General features: G+C 57.4%; 2 protein-coding genes across 11 annotated transcripts in view; one reads left to right on the top strand and one right to left on the bottom strand.

The window, feature by feature from the left end:
- The window catches only part of C18H16orf96 (chromosome 18 C16orf96 homolog), a 43090-nt gene extending 35712 nt beyond the window's left edge, over positions 1-7378 (top strand). For 3 of the 6 annotated variants that reach the window (XM_047532930.1, XM_047532931.1, XM_047532928.1), the window contains 3 exons: positions 3159-3239; positions 5468-5576; positions 6864-7378. In XM_047532930.1, coding sequence (XP_047388886.1) covers positions 3159-3239; positions 5468-5576; positions 6864-7042 — 369 coding nt within the window. In that variant the 3' untranslated portion in view covers positions 7043-7378. Of the gene's footprint in view, positions 1-3158; positions 3240-3965; positions 4174-5467; positions 5626-6863 lie in introns of those variants that run through there. The other 3 variants (XR_007106051.1, XM_047532929.1, XM_047532932.1) reach the window with 3 other exon arrangements.
- On the bottom strand, positions 1130-16216 carry Ubald1 (UBA like domain containing 1). 5 transcript variants are annotated; one of them, XM_047532937.1, is made up of 5 exons: positions 15418-16216; positions 14036-14131; positions 12004-12066; positions 1882-2069; positions 1130-1672 (listed from the first exon to the last, which is right to left on the bottom strand). In XM_047532937.1, exons 1-5 carry the CDS (start codon positions 15535-15537, stop codon positions 1624-1626), a joined length of 516 nt encoding a protein of 171 aa, XP_047388893.1. In that variant the 5' UTR covers positions 15538-16216; the 3' UTR covers positions 1130-1623. The 5 variants fall into 5 exon arrangements, with proteins under 5 accessions (XP_047388893.1, XP_047388889.1, XP_047388890.1 ...); XM_047532933.1 differs by adding an exon at positions 5427-11553 and having other exon boundaries at positions 1130-2069; positions 15418-16032; XM_047532934.1 differs by adding an exon at positions 8141-11553 and having other exon boundaries at positions 1130-2069; positions 15418-16032.
- Between the last annotated feature and the right edge of the window lie 1193 nt (positions 16217-17409).

The raw sequence follows: 17409 nt of genomic DNA, 5'->3' as shown, positions 1-17409 counted from the left end.
TTGGCACTGGTCACTGTGGCTTTTGCAGCATGACAGCGTGAGCTCTGACCAGTTCCCACCTGGAACACCAGGACTGGAGTCCATCCCTGGGCTCTAATACCCAAAGGGGGGCCTTCCCTGCACATCCCTCTGGGGCACTGTCCCTTTGGGAGAAGAGCTCTGAGTTCGCCCCTTGGAGGAAGCCACACGCTGCCCTGTGGGCTGTGGTGGGGGTTGAATCCATGCTCCCCCGTGGAGATTCTTCCTCCCAGACTGCCCTGTGCCCTCAACCCCAGACTCAGGAAAGGAGGTGGCAGCTGCCAGAGCAGCAGCTCCCAGTGCTAGGTGCCTCAAAGGGGTGGACGCTCATTCCCACAGTCCTGAAGGCCACAGGTCTAAATCCAGGTGCAAGCAGGGCTCTGCTCCTCCAGCAGGTCTGCCAGAGTTCCTGAGAGTGGCCAACTCACTCAGCATGTGATTGATCTTCGTGTCCTCTGTGTCTCCTCCTCTTCTCCCATAGGACACTTGTCTTTGGATTTAGGGCTCCTTCATTGCACCTGCACAGATCCTGGCTCCAAATACGCTCACATACCTGGGTTCCAGGGAACATATCTTTTGGGGGACCCCCATGCAACCCACTACAGACCCCACCCTACTTCCAGGAGGGCTGGCTCCACTTCCCCTGTCCTCTCCCTGGCAGGGTAGCTGCTCCAGACACCTGCTCTGATGGAAGGGGCTGGGCTGGGCTTCAGGGGTCACCAAGTAGGGTGACTTAAGTATTGAATAAGCCAGGTTCACCCCACCTGCCCTTGCCCACTGCAACCTGGTGAGGAGTCTCATCCGCATGCAGAGGAGATCCACTTAGTAGGAGGGCAGCCTCAGTGGAGGGGCCGAACAGAGGGAATCCACTGTGGGACACGCCTGGTCCTGTCCCCAACGCTGTCTACCTTCCTCAAGGCTGTTACCCCTGAAGAGGGGGCTGAGGGCTTCTCCCCAGGGGGTGGTTCATTCTCAAGACCCGTGTAGCACACCAGAATTTGAACTTGGACGGTCTCCAGTGTTTCACCTCACTTGGGGTGGTGAGGCCCAGTTAGTGTGAGAATTCACTAGAAGCCTGTCTGTGGTCAGAACTTAGGATCCACTCATGTGCTCACACAAAAGAACATTCTAATCCCAAACAGACTCCATATTTCAACCTAACACTTGCCAGGCTGAGTACTCCCAGCTCCAGCCAGGCCCCAGATGGATGGATTCACCCATCCATCACCCTGTCCATTTGGACCTGCTATGCAGCCAGACTTTGTCTGCCCCCCGAGGCCTCCAGAGACCAGCCTGTGGCCTTCCTGATGCTGATGCTCCAGTCCCCAGCCTAGGTCTGCACAAAGAAGCACCTGATCCCCAGGGTGCTCCCCACAGCCGGCAGAGAGGTGCGCCTCTGGTGGGGCCTCCAGAGAGTGTCCACAGAAGGTCGGCTGTGTACAGGAGTGCAGGAGGAGGTGGCCAGAGGGATGCTCCAGGTGGAAGGAGCAGGGCTGCAGAGGCAGGTGGGAGGGCGTTGTGTGGAGAGCCCCACCAGCTGGGCCTCCTCATGGCTGGTTGCCTCTCCCAAGGCATGCAGGCTTGGGCTTCTCCTGTGTCGCAGATTCAGCATCTTAGTTCTGGAGGCTGGAAGTCCGAGATCAGTTGCACTGGGCTAAAATCAAGATATCAACAGGGCTGGTCCTTTCTGGAAGCTCCAGGGGCAAGACCACCCCTTGTCTTTTCCAGGTGGAGAACCCCCTTCTCTGTCCACAGAGGGCACCATACCAGCCTCTGCTTCTGTTATCACCTCTAACTCTGACCCCCCAGAACCCCATGATTACACTTAGGTCCCGCCTGGATAACCTGGGTTAATTGTCCCACCTCAATGTCAACTCAGTACAGTCCCCTTTTCCACAGAAGGTACTGTATTCAGGGTTCCAGGGATTAGGATGGTGGCCAGTCACAGTCATGGTGATTCTTGGCTGGACAGGAAAAGGAGGCTCTGGGTTCAGAAGTGGAGGACAGAGCACCACGGTTCCATTTCCATGAAACATCTGGAAGAAGCAAATCTGTAAAGAGAATGAAAACCAGTGGTTGCCAGGAGCTGGTTTGGCAGTGGGTAGTGACTGCTTAATGGGCTGCAGGCTGCTTTGGGTGACAAAGGTGTCTTGGAATGAGGTGGAGGTGATGCTGTGCAGCTCTGTGAACGTACTCCGTGCCACTGCACAGGGCACTTTAAAGAGATGGTTTCATGTTGTGTGAAATTACCTTTAAAAAAAAAGGTGGGAGGTGGGGGTGGGGACTTTATGGATCTGGACCCCAGCAGGAATTTTTTCATTGTTATTGTCCTGGGGGTTGAACCCAGGGCCCAGGGTATGCTAGGTAAATTCTCTACCATGGAGCTACACCCAGCCCTTTTGATTTTTTATTTTGAGACAGGGTTTTGCTAAGTTTCTGAGGCTGTCCTTGAACTTGGGATCTTCCTACCTTAGCCTCCCAAGTTGCTGGAATTACAGTTGTGCGCCACAGTGTCTGGCTGCCTATCAGGAATAGCTAAAGAACGGACAGTGGTGCACACCTGTAGTCCCAGCTACCTGAGAGGCTGAGGCAAGAGGATCACTTGAGCCCAGGGATTGGAGACCAGCCTGGGTGATGTTGTAAGACCCTGCCTTGTGTGTCTGGGATTGTGGCTCAGTGGTAGAGTGCTCCCTTAGTATGGGGGAGGACCTGCGTTTGATCCTCAGCACCGCATATAGATAAAATAAAGGTATTGGTCCACCTATAACTAAAAAAAAAAAAAAACAAACATTTTTTAATGACCCTGCCTCGAAAAAAAAAAAAATGAAAAAGCATATGCACACATTTCCCATAGACTTGTGTGTAAAACAGAACTGCCAGGGGGCTACACCATACGGTCCTTGTCTGCACTGAGCCCGTTGCTTTTGCTAACTGTCAGGTGCCCTGGCTTGGAGATGCCTCGGGATGCCTACTGTCCCGGTCCTAGGTCCTAGCCTCGGGAGGATCTGGACTCAGGCAGGCAGGGAGGGACATTCACCCCCAGGGACAGGAGGGTTGGTGGGGTGGAGGGGTAGCCTGGGAGGCAGAGCTGGAAGGTTGGCCTGGATGACGGCCTGCCTGTTCTGGTCCTTTCTCCTCAGCTGTCAAGGCTCCTTGTCCCCCAGCTCGAAACCCGTATGCTCCCGGGCGCTCCAGTGACTTGTTTGGTACCATCTGCCCCCGTGAGTACCTCCCCCTGTACCCCCTGGGGTTCTGGCAGGTTTCTGGTCCCTCCACGCACAGCCTGTTGCCCTCATCCCCAGCCCCAGGGCTTGCTCTGTCCCACCTCGTCCATCTCCCACCTGCTCTGTCCGGTCCTGGCAGCCTGCTCACCTCAGTGGGCCTGGGAAGACCCTTGTAGCAGCCCCCAGCACTCTGCTCCCTGGCCAGGGAAGTGCTGCCTGCAGCTGTCCTGGGCTCCTGCTCCACCTTCAGGGGAGCTTGCTGGGCCTGGGCAGAATCACAGAAGCCTAGGCCAGGTGTCTGTCCCCAGGTGTCCACTTGACTGCAGGGGTGGGACAAGGAGTCCACTTACTGCCCTGGGACTCTTGGCCTGCAGCCCAGGAACCAGGCTGGGAGGAGCTGAGCCCTGCACTCCCCTGACTGGTGTCACCACATATCAGGAGCCTAGGGACATTGACAGCTTATAAAGCACTTTCTCCCTTCCTTATCTCTGCTGGGGGGTGGGGGTGGTACTAGTGGTCTTTATTTTTTGTTCCAGAGTCCTGTACCTTGTGTCACTGCCCCAGAAAGGTTAGCTGCTCAGGGCCAGGGGAGGCCACGGTCACCAGCCCTGACATGGCTCACAGAGCACCTCCCAACTTGGGCTGCTTTTCCCTCCAGTGGGGTGGACCCCATCAGGCCAGTGGCTTCCAGGAATTTCTTGGGTTCTATCCTGCTCCCTGCAGCCTTGGGCACTGGAGCCCGCTCAGCTGCTTCTGGCCCTCCCTCTGTGATGCTGGCTCAACCGCCATCCCTGCCGCCTCTGCCACTGCTGCCACCACTGTTCCCTCCCCTGCGGAACCCCCAGCAGGCCCCAGAGCCCACCCGACATGTGAGGTCTCTGCACCCCGAGTCCCGAGTCAGCAAGCAGCCTACGGAGGAGCCTGTCAACCAGTGAGCCCTCGCCCTGTGTCCCCACCATCATCAGGCCCCAACCACTGCCCTGGATGGGACCTGGGGCCCTTAAGCCGGTCCAGGAAGTGTCCCTTGGGCATACCAGAGAGGTCTGCACAGGGGACCCCCGTGTCGATTAATTGTTTTAACTCTGCATATAAATACGAACAACCCAATCTTCTAATCCAACAGTTTTCTTATCTCTTCATGAAAAACATGGCTTTCAAGTGAATTTCCCACTAAGTCACTTGAATGCCTTGACTGACTTTCTTTCATTTGAGTTGCTGATGGACCTCTATTTTATTCATTTATCTGTGCGCAGTGCTGAGGAGCGAACCCAGTGTCTCACACGTGTGAGACAAACATTCTACCACTGAGCCACAACCTCAGCCCTCCCAATTTTCAAGACAACAGTTAAAGTGGTTTTAAAATAATCCCTTTCCTTTTTATTTTGCTGAAATGATGCCATCAGAATCAGTTCCCACTTCAGCTCCTGCCTTTTGACATCTTGCTTGGGGGCCATTATTTTTACTGAGACCAGTTTCCCATGGGAACAAAATTCGACTGCGTGCATCCTTTTCTTTCATGGTGGTAATTACCGTCATGAATTGGGTTGTTTCTTTTTACTTCTTAGCTAGTCCACGAGGAAATAGGGTATTCCAGGACTGCACTGTCCCCTCTGGGCCGGGATACCACAGGCTGTTTTGAGTCTAGCAGGTTCCCTTGCTCACAGACCATGCATTTGGAGGGAAAAGCAAACCAGGAGCTCATAAGCTCTCACTGGCAATTCAGAGACCAGCCTCAGAACACGGAGCCAGGGCTCACCCATACCCCCTGCCCTGCCTCCACTGGCCTGCTCCTCCCCCTTCTGGAGGTCGCCACCCTCCTGTCCCCTCTCCCATCTTGCTCCCTCTTGCCTTTCTCACTCCTCTGTTTTGCCCTCCTTCCTGTTGCTACTGCTGACTGCTCTGTTCCATTTCAGAGACGAAAACAACTCTCTGCACAGGTTTGGGGCATGACCTCAACCCCACCCCAGCATTCACTAGATCCCTGGACTTGGGGGCTGGTGGGGAGACCTATCTAGCAGTGAGCTGGAGAGGGGAGGGCCCTGGGAGGCCCAAGGGCTGGGCTCCAGGCTCTGCCGGAATGTGGTGTGGAGGGGGAGCCCCTGGCCTGGGAGGCTACTGGTGTCTGGGGACTCAGTGTGCCTGTCCATTCCTAGTGGTCCCCACATCCCCTCATCAACTCCTCACCTGAGACCAACCTGATCTGATTGGTCTTTTTTTCCCCCAAGGACGGTGTTCAAATGAGGCCAAGCTCCGCCGAACCCAAGCGGTTCACCCCTCGAGGCTGCTTCGGGGTCCACTGGTTCGCACAGCCCCAGCCCCACCTCCTTGTCACAGATGAGTATTTTTGGCAACTTCTTCCCGGAATAAAATCTTCCATCTTTCTGACCATAGATGAGGGGCCTGGCTGGGTGCTGTCTGCAGAGGGTGGCCTTGCCTTCTCTACCTGAGTAGGACTCACTGGTCCCTCCTCTTGCTACCCTGGCTCAGCCTCCCAGCACCCCTGCCCACAGCCACCCAGGCTGAGTGTCAGCAGAGACTTGCAACAAACCTTTATCCTTTGCCACATTCCTACAGTGACCACATGCTCTGAGCTGTCCCAACTGTGTGTTGGGCAGACCAGGGGTCTCCACAGGCCCAGGGACACAGGGTGAGGCCCTAGCTCTCTGGCCCTTGCCCAGGAGGCCACACCTGGTGGGAACTGTCGGAAGCAGTGGGGCCAGTTTTCATCCTTCTCCACGGCAGCCAGGGGAGGCCTGCCCCACTCAGGTCAGCTGGGGAGGTACAGGCTTCAGTGGGGCAGATCTGCTGGCTGTGCCCATGCTACATCTCATGTGGCCACCCAGGGGCTCTCCCTGGTCCCCTGGGCTGGGCACCAGTCACTCTCCCCATGGTGCCCCTTCAAAGGTGCCTTCTGGGCCCATCTTGCAGGTGCATATCCTGGGGAGTCAGCACTTGAGCTGGTCTCTGCATCCAGAGACTGAGGAGCAGGGGCCCAGTAGGTCAGCATGTGACCCATCTGCATTCTTACAGACCTCCTGGGTACCTTGGGAGGTGGGGACTCTAGCTGAGAGCAAACCAAGAAGACAGTCTGTCCCCAGGGAGGGGGTCCTGCAGGTTTGGAGGCTGGGAGCCAGGAGTTGTACCAACCCAAGGGCCCCCCAGGCGGCTGCTATGGGAGCACGGCTGACCCCATTACAACAGCAGAAGGCACTTGGGAGCAGTGTAGCTCCACTTTGGAAGGCCCTGACCCAGTTTCTTCCTCCACAAGGCAGACCATAACGCCCGGCCCGGACATAGCTGCATGACCAGGCTGAACAGGGGATAAGGTGACAAACCACCCGGGTTTGCTCAGGAGTGAAGGAAGTTTCTGGGTTGCAGGACTTTTGAGTTTTAAGGTTGAGGTGAATTGGTCTTGTACAGTGGAATGCTGGTGGGGTTGCATGGATGGCCAGGCAGGAGGTGGGGAAGAAGCTTTTTGCAGAGCAGGGGTCCCACCTGGAAGTGCTGCTGGAATGGAGCAGATGCTGCATGGTGACCACCCCACAGCCACCGCAGCCGGTGAAAGGCCACTGGATATTTCTCCCTTTCAGAGATCACACACTTACTAACCCTGAGGTTTAAACTACCCGCAGCAGCAAATGTGTGTTCTGAGCAAGGAGATCTGCCCTGGAAAAATGCACCACCAATGCCCAGGCAGACAGCGGGAAGGCGGCAGTGCCGGCACCAGCCCGAAGGCCGTTCCGGGACACTGGACTCCTGAGCTGGCCCCTGTGGCACCATCCTATCTGCCTGACCTTTGACTTCCCATGGATGTGGGGCTCTATGCAGACTCTCCAGACGTGTGACACCAGAGGGCTTCTCCTCGCCCCTCCCTCTCCTTGCTCGTGGCTTGATCGGGGTCTCTAGGAATGGCCCCACCTACGTTTGCAGTGTTCTTATTCCCCAGTGGTGAGAAGTGGTTCCTGAGGGGGAGCAGGATTCTACCCCCAGGCTCCCAGCGCCACGTGGTGTGCCACCAACAGGCCTTGGCAGTCCAAAAGCAGTGCCACACTGCCCTCCCCAGAAGGGCTCGGCCTCACCCACCCCAAAAGAACTGAGTTCTTTTAAGGCTCATTTGAAATACATATATTACCCAAGCATAAGCTGTGGCTACAAACCCAGAGACCTTTCCAGTTGGAAGAGTTATAAACAGCCTTGTATCTAGACTCCATCTTGGCCAAGCCAGGAGGCCTCCCACATGGGGAGGTAGATCCAACTCAAAGGGCTCATCTGTCCTTGGCTGGGCAGCGGTGCCAGGAAGAGCCCCTGGGAGCCCTCCAGGGCTGCAGTCAGTGGGACAGTGTGGTTCTCTGGGCTGGCTGCTGTGTGTTCTCAGACAACCCTGGCTGGGCCACTGAAGAGACCCTGGGGACACTCAAGACCTGGGTGTGGCCCGGTGTCCATGCCTCTCACAGCACAAGCCCTTTTCTCTTTAAGACTGTCAGGAGGAGCCTGCCCACAGCAGAAAACAACTTAGTGACCTGCTCATCTGCCAGAGGCCCTTCCCCTTGGAGCAGGGACACTACTTCTGCCGCAGCTTGTGGTGAAAAGCAAGGTCCCCATCAGTCTGGGCAGGTTCTGAGGCAGTAATTGGAAATGACATCTATGTTGCCAGGGGATTGGCCAGCAGGGGTGGGCCTGGTTGTGTCCCCAGCATGCTGGTCAATGCCAGTCACTTGTGGCCTAGAGGGAATTTGGGTCATATATTCCAGTTTTCTAGGATAAGTCAGAAGGAAGGTTTTTCACATAAACCCTCCTGATTTAAAGTTGGCAAATGTCCTTAAAATGTGTGCAGTACTGCACAAGCCACACAGCATGGAGGGGTGAGGGTGTGCAAGCCCCGAGATGTGTGCCCTCACCCAAAGTGGACCACAAGGCTGCAGCCACCGCTCGCCACCCATGTGCAGGCTTTGCTTCTGGTGCTGCTCTGTCCTCGCTGGGAATCAAGGCATGAAGAGCCTGAAATATGTTCTTTGGAGCAAACTCATGGATGCCATTTGTGGTTTTAATTTTTTTTTTTTTTTTAATTTTTTGGTGCCAGGGACTGAACCCAGAGGCTCTTTCCCACTGAACTACATCCCCAGCCCTTTTTATTTTTTGAGATAGGGTCTTGCTAAGTTGCTAAGGCTGCCCTGGAACTTGCAATCCTCTTACCGCAGCCTCTAGAGGTTCTGGGATCACAAGTGTGTGCTCCCACACCCAGCCCCATGGTGTTTTTTAGAGTGGGAGTTTGGAGACGGTCTTGAGTCATCTAGAGCTCCAGTCCACCGTGAACAGGGCATGATCAGCTCAGAAGCACTGGTCTTCAAAGTAACAGGATGGTTTTCTTGTTGCTCAGGTGGCTCCTGGTGCTTAATGAAGCACAGCCCAGGGAGGTCTAGTATTGGGTCTGTCCTAAAACTTGAGCTCCTTTGCTTTTTAGCCATCTTCCTCTTGGACACATGGGTTGTCACTGGTCTGTTTTGCTTCTCAGCTTCCAGGCTTGAGGTTCCATGTTGTCACACTTGAGTTCTGGGGCATGTGGTGTCTGGGCCACCCTGCAAGTCCTGGCCCACTCTTGCAGCCCCTCCCTTGTCTACATGAAGCTCAGGCCAGGGCTTGAAAGCACACCGGGCACGGCCTTGGCATGCACTGGCAACACCCAGGTTCCTAGGCCCCCGCTGCAGTCTGCTCTGCCCAGAGCCCCCAGATTGCTTCCACTTGCCTGGGACACTTACTACAACTGTCTAGGACCCTTTACAGGGGCAGCTGCCTTGAGCATGTTTAATAAGCATTCAGGGGCCTTCTTGGTCTGCAGGTTTGGGAGGCAGGAGCCTGGTGGCTGTCACCATGTGTGGGGCAGCTGCATCAGATTCCTTCAGGAGTGGCTTTATTTTTAGTAACAGCTTTGCTGGCAAAATTGGCACACCACAAAGCTCACCTTTTTCTAGTGTAAAATGCATGGCATTTAAGAGTAGGCAGATGGACTGCAGCTATCCACCTGGGGGCCCTTTCCCTGAATTCAGATGTAGGAAGGCAGCCAGGATTGCAAACCCCAGGACTAGAGAGGGGCCCTCCACTGGGGTGACTTCCCAGGTGTCAGTAGGTATTTCTGATCGTCACAACTGGGGGTGCTGTTTCTAGGTTAGGCTTTTGGGATGCTATTTGACATCTCACAATGTACTCGAAAGTGCCTACTGCAGGGACAATAATCCAATTCCAGATGTCAACAGTGCCAACGTTGGAAAGGTCAGATCTACAAGAAACTTCCAAGTCCCTTCTGCCTTCAAGTACCCCAATCACCTGAGACCTCCAGGCCCAGCTCACGGTGGCCCTGGGAGCAGAAATGGACTAGGAGGGACACCCCAAGTTTCAGCATTTAGTAAAGATATGTAGGGCATCTTACACTTTAGTGTTGCATTTGGTACCAGAGACTCTGGGCTGAGGACTGGGTGATGTCACTAACCTGGGGCCCACTTTGGTCCCCCAGGGGCTACTGGTCATTAAAAAAAAAAAAAAAAAAAAAAAAAAATGCTACCCAGCTTCCCACTGTGCAGAATCTAGACCATGTGCCATCTTGTGTACAGCTGACACTTAGGACCACCTTGGCAGTCTGCCCCTGGGGAGGGCCTGTGCCCTCACCCACACGGCAGAGGATCCAAAACACAAACTAACTCTGCAGTCTTTTCCTACCACTTGTGGGGTACTGTGGCAGTTCTGAGAATTTGCTTCCATCCCAGAGCAGAAAAAGTGCAGAGTGGACTCAGGAAGCCAAAGATCTTCTCCCCTTCCCTCCTCCATACCCAGACATCCCAGGTGGACATGGGCCAGTAGGCTGCCCCACCTAGCTGTGCTGCTAGAGGCTAGGCTCAGAGGATCCAAGAAAAGGTCCCATGTGAAGCCCAGGAAGAAGGAAGCAGTTGTTGCCTTGCTTACTCAAAACTGGGGGTAGAGATCTATCATGTCTGAGCAGTGGGGGGGATTCTGGAACCAAGCCAGAAAACCAACTTCATGGGTAAAGTCTTGAATGGGTAGGAAGATTCCAGAAAATGCTGTGGATTAAGACAGTGACAGGCAGTAGTGTGGAGCTGGGTGAGACTGGAGTGGCCTGGACGCTGCTTGGCATTCTTCTCCAGAGTAAGCTGGCAGCAAAGCCTAGGGCATGAGGCAAGACCACAAAGCCTGGGGTGGTTTGGAATTCTTTCTTCTGTTAAAATGGGGAAAGCAGATGGGAATCAGGTACCCCGGGCTCTGGGGCAGGCATGCAGGCAGCCCAGCAGGCAGGCGCTGGGGATGGTGGGAAGAGTCCTGGAGTTTCCCATAATCCTTTTCTCTGCAGGGAACAGCAGTGCTGGCTGACAAGGGTGTGGGGTGAGAGGCAGGGCCCTGGGGGTAGGGACGGTGGGCAAGGGGCTCGGGGCTCACTCTAACATGCAAAGTCCAGCTGCCCCGTAATCTAGGTTGCCTTTTAAAGAGCGACATACGTATAAATACACAGACACAGCTAAACACGCACATGCGGAGAAGGCTCTGCATTCCCAAGTGTGGGGACCTAGGCCTGCCAGCCCTGGAGAGTGCCAAGTCAGGAACCAGCTGTGTCTCCGCTGGGTGACTGTCTGCAGTACCCCCAGGCCGGGTCAGGGGAGGGTGGGTGAGTCCTCGTGGGAAGGCTGTGTGGTCTCCAAGGTGCTGTCCACCAGGCGCCAAGCCACTGAGCCAAATCCATGCGAGCTGGGGGCTGCGTGCCGTGCTGTGAACTGGCGTGAGAGCAGCCGTGCGTGCTGGCACGAGACACGTGCCTGCCTGGCTGGAGTCCAGTCTCTCCCCTCCAGGGCCCTGGGGCACAGGGGTGCAGACAGAGAAGGAGTGACGGGGGCCCACGGAGACGTCCTCTCCCCCACCCCACGGGGTCCTGGCCTCCGGGAGGGGGGAGGGGCCTCCCTTATCTCTCCGCCTCCATGGCAGGGTGGGCCCTGGGTTCTGAGGCAGCCTGTTGGGGGGCCAGGGGTGGCCAGTCTGAAGGCGGGGAAGGGGGTGCCGGAGTCCACAGGGGCGGCTGCGGCTGGTGGTGCTGTGGGCCTCCCGGGGGCGAGGCTGCAGTCGGCCAGCTGGGTGCTGCAAAGCTGCCAGGGGTGGCATGGGGGAAGTGTGGCGGGGGTGAAGTGGCTGTCGTGGCCATTGGGCTACCGCTGCTGCCACCGTGGAAGCTCTCAGAAGCCTTGAGGCGGGAGAACATGGTGAGGGCGTCAGGGAAGTTGGGGGGTGTGGCAGGGGTGTTGGCGGGAGTGCACATCTGTGGGGGAAGAAAGGAGAGAGGCAGGAGTGAGGGCCCAAGAGGAGACATGGAGATACCAGCCCAGCTCCTGTTGAGAAGCTCCTGTGTCCCCTCCCAGGTGCTGCCTGAGCAGCGCCCCAGCCTGACCCAACCCACTGACCGGCCTGTGTGGTAGATCCACTCTGCCAGGCATGGAGCCTGCCTGCTGGCTCAGGGGACGTGATGGTTTCCCAGCCCCCTTGGTTGGCCTGCCATCCTGGGAGGTTGCAGGGTGAGTAGCACCAACCTCCCAAGGGCTGCCGCTCCCCAGGTCCTAATGAACCCAGGCTGCCTAGAGCCAGCCATGTGCATCTACTGGATGCTCCCTGGAAGGGGGCTGCTCATATACTCAGCCAGCTCAGTCTCCTCTTCCCTGTGCAGAACTGAGTCCCCAGCCCAGCCACCTTTGGGTTTCCAGGAGACACTTACCATCTGGTGGTGGTGGTGGCTGTAGGGGATGTTGGTCTCCTGGAAAAAGGCGCTGAGGGCCGTCTGCAGAAAGAAAGGCTGTGCTTAGCCTCTGGGACCCTGCCCAGCCCTATGGCTGCCCTTGTTCCCAGGGTCCTCTGGGCTTTTGTGTGACCCTGGCCTGACCTCCAATTAGGACAGGGTGAGTTGAGATGGCTAGGGACCAGAAGTTCGCTTGTCACCACCAACCCTTCATTGTCCAAGGTGCCATGGAACCCAGGGCAGGTCAGTGGCCTCTAGCAACACTCTCTGCCACCGGCCAAGGGCCTTTGGCTTGCACAGCCCCCTAGCCCATTGCCAACACTGCGCTGGGCTTGCCTTGTCTCAGGGGAAAGGCTGCATGCCCCTAACTAGCCCACGCAGTCCCCGGTATCTGATTCAGAAGATCCTAGCCTGGCTCTGTCACCATCTTTATGGGTGGCAAGTCCCTATTCTTCTCTGAGCCCATTTTCTCACGGAACTAAGGAAATTTTGAGGAAGGAGTCAAAGCCTAGAGGGTGGCGATCTCAGCTCCACCTCTGGTTGACCATATGGCCCTGTCCCTACCTGGGCCTCAGTTGCTCTGTCTGCATCACAAGGAGACTGGACTAGCTAGTACCTAGACTCCCCTCCTGCAGCAGTGACTACCTAAGATCACTGGAACTAAGTAGGAACATGTGTTTTACACTCACTCACTGTGCCTCCTAAGAAATGTCCTCAAGGTGGCCAGTAGGATGGCCCTAGCACTAAACCCACCAAAGGGTTGAGATAGCTCCCGTGACAAATCCACTCCCCAGTCACCTGTTGGTGCCTGGTATAGGGAGGCACATGACTCACTATCTCCCTTTGCACCATTACCACACCAAACACAGCCCCTCAGAGTAGGGGTCCATCAAAATGGGGCACTTATCATGATTAACTCCTGAGGCTGAGACTGGAATCAATAATTTTACAGACAAGGAAACTGAAGGTTAAGTGACCTGTTCAGGGTCATGTGCCTGGCAAAAAGCAGAGGTGGGGTTTGGGTCCTGGGCTGAGACTCCAGGCGGAGACCTTGGGACTGGCCAAGGAGAATGGTGGCCAAGGGGGTGGAAGCAAGCCCCTCCATGGACCAGCTCAGCAACTCTGGAGGTCCTGGTGTTCACTGTGATCTGCCCTGGGCTCCTGAAGAAAACCAAGGACTCTGCTGCTCTTGCAGTGCTGGGTGTGGAGATCTGTCAAGCATGTGAGGGGTCCTAGGAGCCCTGCCAAGTCCCAGGCTAGACCTGAAGTCCCTGCCACCCAGCCTAAGCTGCCCAATGACAGTTTGACTTCCTGGTCCCTCCTTTGCACAAGAGATCCAGAAACCCAACCTGGCTCCCAGGCCTTGCCTCGGGGGCTTTAAAAAAAAAAAAAAAGAAAATTTAAATTATTCTAAGAATTTCCTGCTGGAGACACTCTACCCTGGGTTCCCAAACAGGTGTAGGAACTCAGGCATGGGAGCAGGTCTCTAAGCACCTCCCCTGGTGCCAAGACCCTCTGGCAACAGAGGCTGCTCCCCCCTCAGGGGACATATCCAACCCTGTCCTCCAAAGGCCACAGTGAGTCCTCCACTGAGAAACATCTGCTCAGACAGAGTCCCCCTCCCCCTGCAGCCTCTGCCCCCATTAGCACCTGAATCGAGAATGTGACCCAGAAACACTGCCTGGTCCTGTTGTGTGCAGCCAGCCAGGTGAGAGGCGGGCACAGAGGAGGAGGGGCTCACTATGAGGAGCCAGCAGCTTGAGGTTTGCAGCCCACAGTCACCTTACCCAGTGTCCCCCATCTTACAGATGGTGGAACAGACTCAAGGAGCCTAGGGCACAGGATTCCTATCCCTCAGGCCCTCTGCTCTGCAGGATGCTCCTGACCCTCTTCCCCAGACACTGCAATCTTCAAAACTACATTTTCAGTCCACCCTGTGCCACCTGAGGGATGCAGCCTGGGTACCAGGCACAGAGGGACAGGCAGAGTGTCACACACACAGGATACCTGCCTGCCCGGCTCCGACAAGGATGTAGCCCTGCATGCAGACATGGGACTCCAGCAAACGGCCATGAATGTGGTTTTGCAAGTTTTGCAACATCCAGCCCTAGAGACATCAGGGCTGATTAGGGTTGCTGGAGAGGTAGGGAGTGTCCCCAAGGGGCAGAAGGAGGAGGGGGCAGATCTGGCCATGCAGGCATTAGAGCCTGACTCACACTGCTCCCCGAGAGCAGCCTCCCCTCCCCTGAGGCCGGCACAGGGACAGTGGCCCAGAAGTCTCTTCTAGAAAGGAGGTAAGCAAGGACAGAATGGATTTATCTGGGTGGAAGGGCCACTGCCTTGCCAGACAGCCCCAAGGTGGGGACATTCTGATTCCTACTGCACCTGCAAGAAGTTGAGCCTCAGACTAGGGGTCCTGGTTCTTCCTGGAAGCTCAAGCACCTTCCCCCAGGTGGCTCCCATAGAAAAACAGGTTCTTGGGCCATAGCTGGGCAGACACTACTAGGAAGGCTGAGGGACACAGCTCCAGGCATTCTGGCCTCATCCTAGATGCCACCATGGGGTGGTTGGAGATCAGGAGGCCTCTGGCAGTACGAACAGCTGTGGGGGTGGGGCACCACTACCCTGCAGGTCACTGGGGAAATGGGAGATTGGGAGCCAGACTGGTGTTCCTGCCTAGCTGGCCTGAGAGCCAGGGAACCATACACACCACTCCCGGAACAGCTGTATAGGTAGAGTTGCCCGGCCAGCACCGAGGGCATCTGGACCCCCACCCGCACACCTCTGCAACGGGGGACACAGGTACACATGCCCATGCGGTAGTGTGGGGCTCCAGCACACGGCGATACACACCGCGTTGGGCCACAGAGGCCACACCATACAGGGTACGGTCTGCAAACAGCCACAAGCGTACACAGCGAACACACAACAAACACGACGTACGCGCATCGGGCACCAGATGCACCCCGGCAGGCTGAGCGTCGGCACAGGCGCCCACATGCCCACAACCTTCGAAGTGCCCGGCTGACAGTCCCGCTGACGCCAAGCGCGGTGCGTGCGTAAACACAAATGCACATGTACGTGTACGCACACGCCGCCAAGCCGCCCACCGGGCACACCGACCCTCGGCCGGTCGCCCGCTCGCTCCGGACGGCTCCGCCCTACGGCCCGCTCCGCCAGGCCCGGGGCGTCCTCCTTCCGGTCACCCGCCCGGGCCCCGCCCTCGGCCGTTACCCGGACAAAGGGGGGGTCCCCGTCCCAGCCACCTGAGCGGGTCGCGGGCGCGGGCGGCGAGGCCCGGCCGGGGCCGGACCATCGGGGAGCCGCGGCGCAGCCCGGCGGGCGCACTCCGGCACGTGTCCGCCGCCCGCGCCGCCCCGCGGCCCCGCGCACCTCGAACTGCCAGTGGGCCGCCTGCAGCAGCTGCTTCGCCTGGTCGGCCGCGCAGCCCGCCGTCAGCACGAACTGGTTGATCATGACCTGGTGCTTGAGCTCGTCCATGTTCACGGACATGGCGCCGCCGCGCTGCCCGCTCCGGCCTCCCTGCGCCGCTCGCGCCTCCGCCTCACGCGTCCACCATTAGCGAGCCGGCTCGGCTAATACAAATATTTACCGTGCGCTCTGACTCACCGCCTCGCGGCCCCGCGGCCGGCGGGGCATGCTGGGACCTGTAGTCCGCGCCGCCCCCGCCGCCGATCGGGCCGTCGGGCCGGGGAGGGCGCGCGGACGCCGAGCGCCTGCGGTATGCACGCCCGAGCCCCCCCGGGGCAGGGGTGCGGGGCCGGGGGGCTGGGCCACGGGCTCGGGCACCCCGCTGTGGCTCCTGTGCCCGCGTTAGGGGGGCGCGCCCTTGGAAGGGGCAGAAATTTGGCCGAAATTCACAGCATTAGGCTGCAAGGCCCCGAAGACTGGCACACAGCAAATATTCGGGGAGCGGGTCTTCCCTCCCAGACTGTGCTCGAAGTCACCGCCTCCAGGAAGCCTCCGGGGTTCACAGCACACTCCCTCACCGCCTCCCCAGCCTGGCTTTCGGCCCGCCACAAGGGAGGAGCATTTGGGGAAGAGACGGCGCCCCGCACAGGCCGACGAGGGCGCCATCCCCTGGCGCTTCGGGATCCCCATCCCTGCAGCACACACTTTCCCGGGCAAAACCTCATCCTCAGTGCCACACGGGCAGGCGCCAGGACCGCGCGGAGCCTGTTCCGGGGTGGCCTGGGACTTCTATTCCCAGAATGCCTCGGTTTATTTGCATCTTTCCGACCTGGGTGACGTCAGCTGAGTGAGGCCGCGCCTCCACCAATAGGCCGCCGTGGGGTGTTAGGACCTGGCCATATAAGGTAAACAAAGCTGGCCACCCAATGAGGCGGCGGCGGGGGCGGGCGGTGTACGTCACGTGGGGGCGGGGCTAGGAGCGGGGGTGGGGCGTCGCGGGCTGTGTTTACAGCCCCGCACATGGCGCTTCCGGTTGTCGTCGGGGTGGGAGAACCTGCCGCGCTGGCTCGCGGCTGTCAGGGCCGAGGGTGGTGAGAGGCTGCAGCCGTAGGCTGGCTCCGTCATCTCGCTCCGAGTGACCTTGGCCAGGTTCCTTGGGCTCCCAGGCCCCACTTTATTTCTTTGAGTCACTGTTTACCGGGCCCTTGAGAGTCCCGAGCTACAGGGAGCAAAACCCGGCGTACAGCTAGCGGGAGGGGAGTGTGTGTTCCAGGTCCCAAGGACAAAAGCATTACTGCTAGTATGTAGGGTCCCTCAGGAGGCAAGCCCTGGGTATGGGCTAAGGACCACTGAAGGGCTTCAATAAATCTGATCTCTTGTTCAGAATTAGGATCACTGTGGTCGGGACAATGTGGGGACCAAAGATGGTTGAGAGGTTCAGTCCCACTTAGACGGTTTCTAGGAAATGGAGGCGCAGCCTGCAGTATTCTTGGGGAGCCCTGCTTGGAGAACTGGTGGACAGGGCCTGAAAGGTGACAGGGATTAGGGGAGTGGGCGAGGGTGGTGCACCAAGATAGCTCAGAGGGCTGGGGAGGGCAGTGAGTCCAACTTCTGAGGGCTGGAGCTAGGAGCTTGGCCCATTGGAAGGAGAGGATACTCAGTGTCCCCCTTCCCTATACAAACACCTTAGCCCTGGCAGAACCATCTGTCCACAGGAAATAGGGGTTTGGCATATTTTCTGCCACGAAGAGATCACTCGGGGACCATAGTTTTTTGCAAACCCTAATGGTGCCAAGATATTTTTGCTGTTGCAGAGTTGCCCTTTAGCTCTGAAACATATGCATGGATTAATGTGGGCAAAGCGCTCAGCACAGCGTAGGCACACAGTAAGAGGCAGTTCTGAGCATGATTCCCACCACCTTTGTTGCCATGGGGACTGCAACAGAGCATTAT

This window comes from Sciurus carolinensis, chromosome 18 (assembly GCF_902686445.1).
Source record: "Sciurus carolinensis chromosome 18, mSciCar1.2, whole genome shotgun sequence".
Taxonomy (NCBI): domain Eukaryota; kingdom Metazoa; phylum Chordata; class Mammalia; order Rodentia; family Sciuridae; genus Sciurus; species Sciurus carolinensis.
The sequence above is the reverse complement of the archived record's forward strand: the minus strand, read 5'-3'. Positions and strand labels throughout refer to the sequence as shown.

What these genes read in the sequence shown, in the direction of transcription:
- Ubald1 (XM_047532933.1), bottom strand. Translation starts at nt 15,537, where the DNA reads ATGTCCGTGAACATGGACGAGCTCAAGCACCAGGTCATGATCAACCAG. An exon ending in TCCTTGTCGGAGCCGGGCAG is followed by an intron (nt 12,067 to 14,035) that starts GCAGGTATCCTG and finishes TTCTTTCTGCAG; the next exon opens with ACGGCCCTCAGCGCCTTTTT. An exon ending in GCCACCACCACCACCAGATG is followed by an intron (nt 11,554 to 12,003) that starts GTAAGTGTCTCC and finishes CTTCCCCCACAG; the next exon opens with ATGTGCACTCCCGCCAACAC.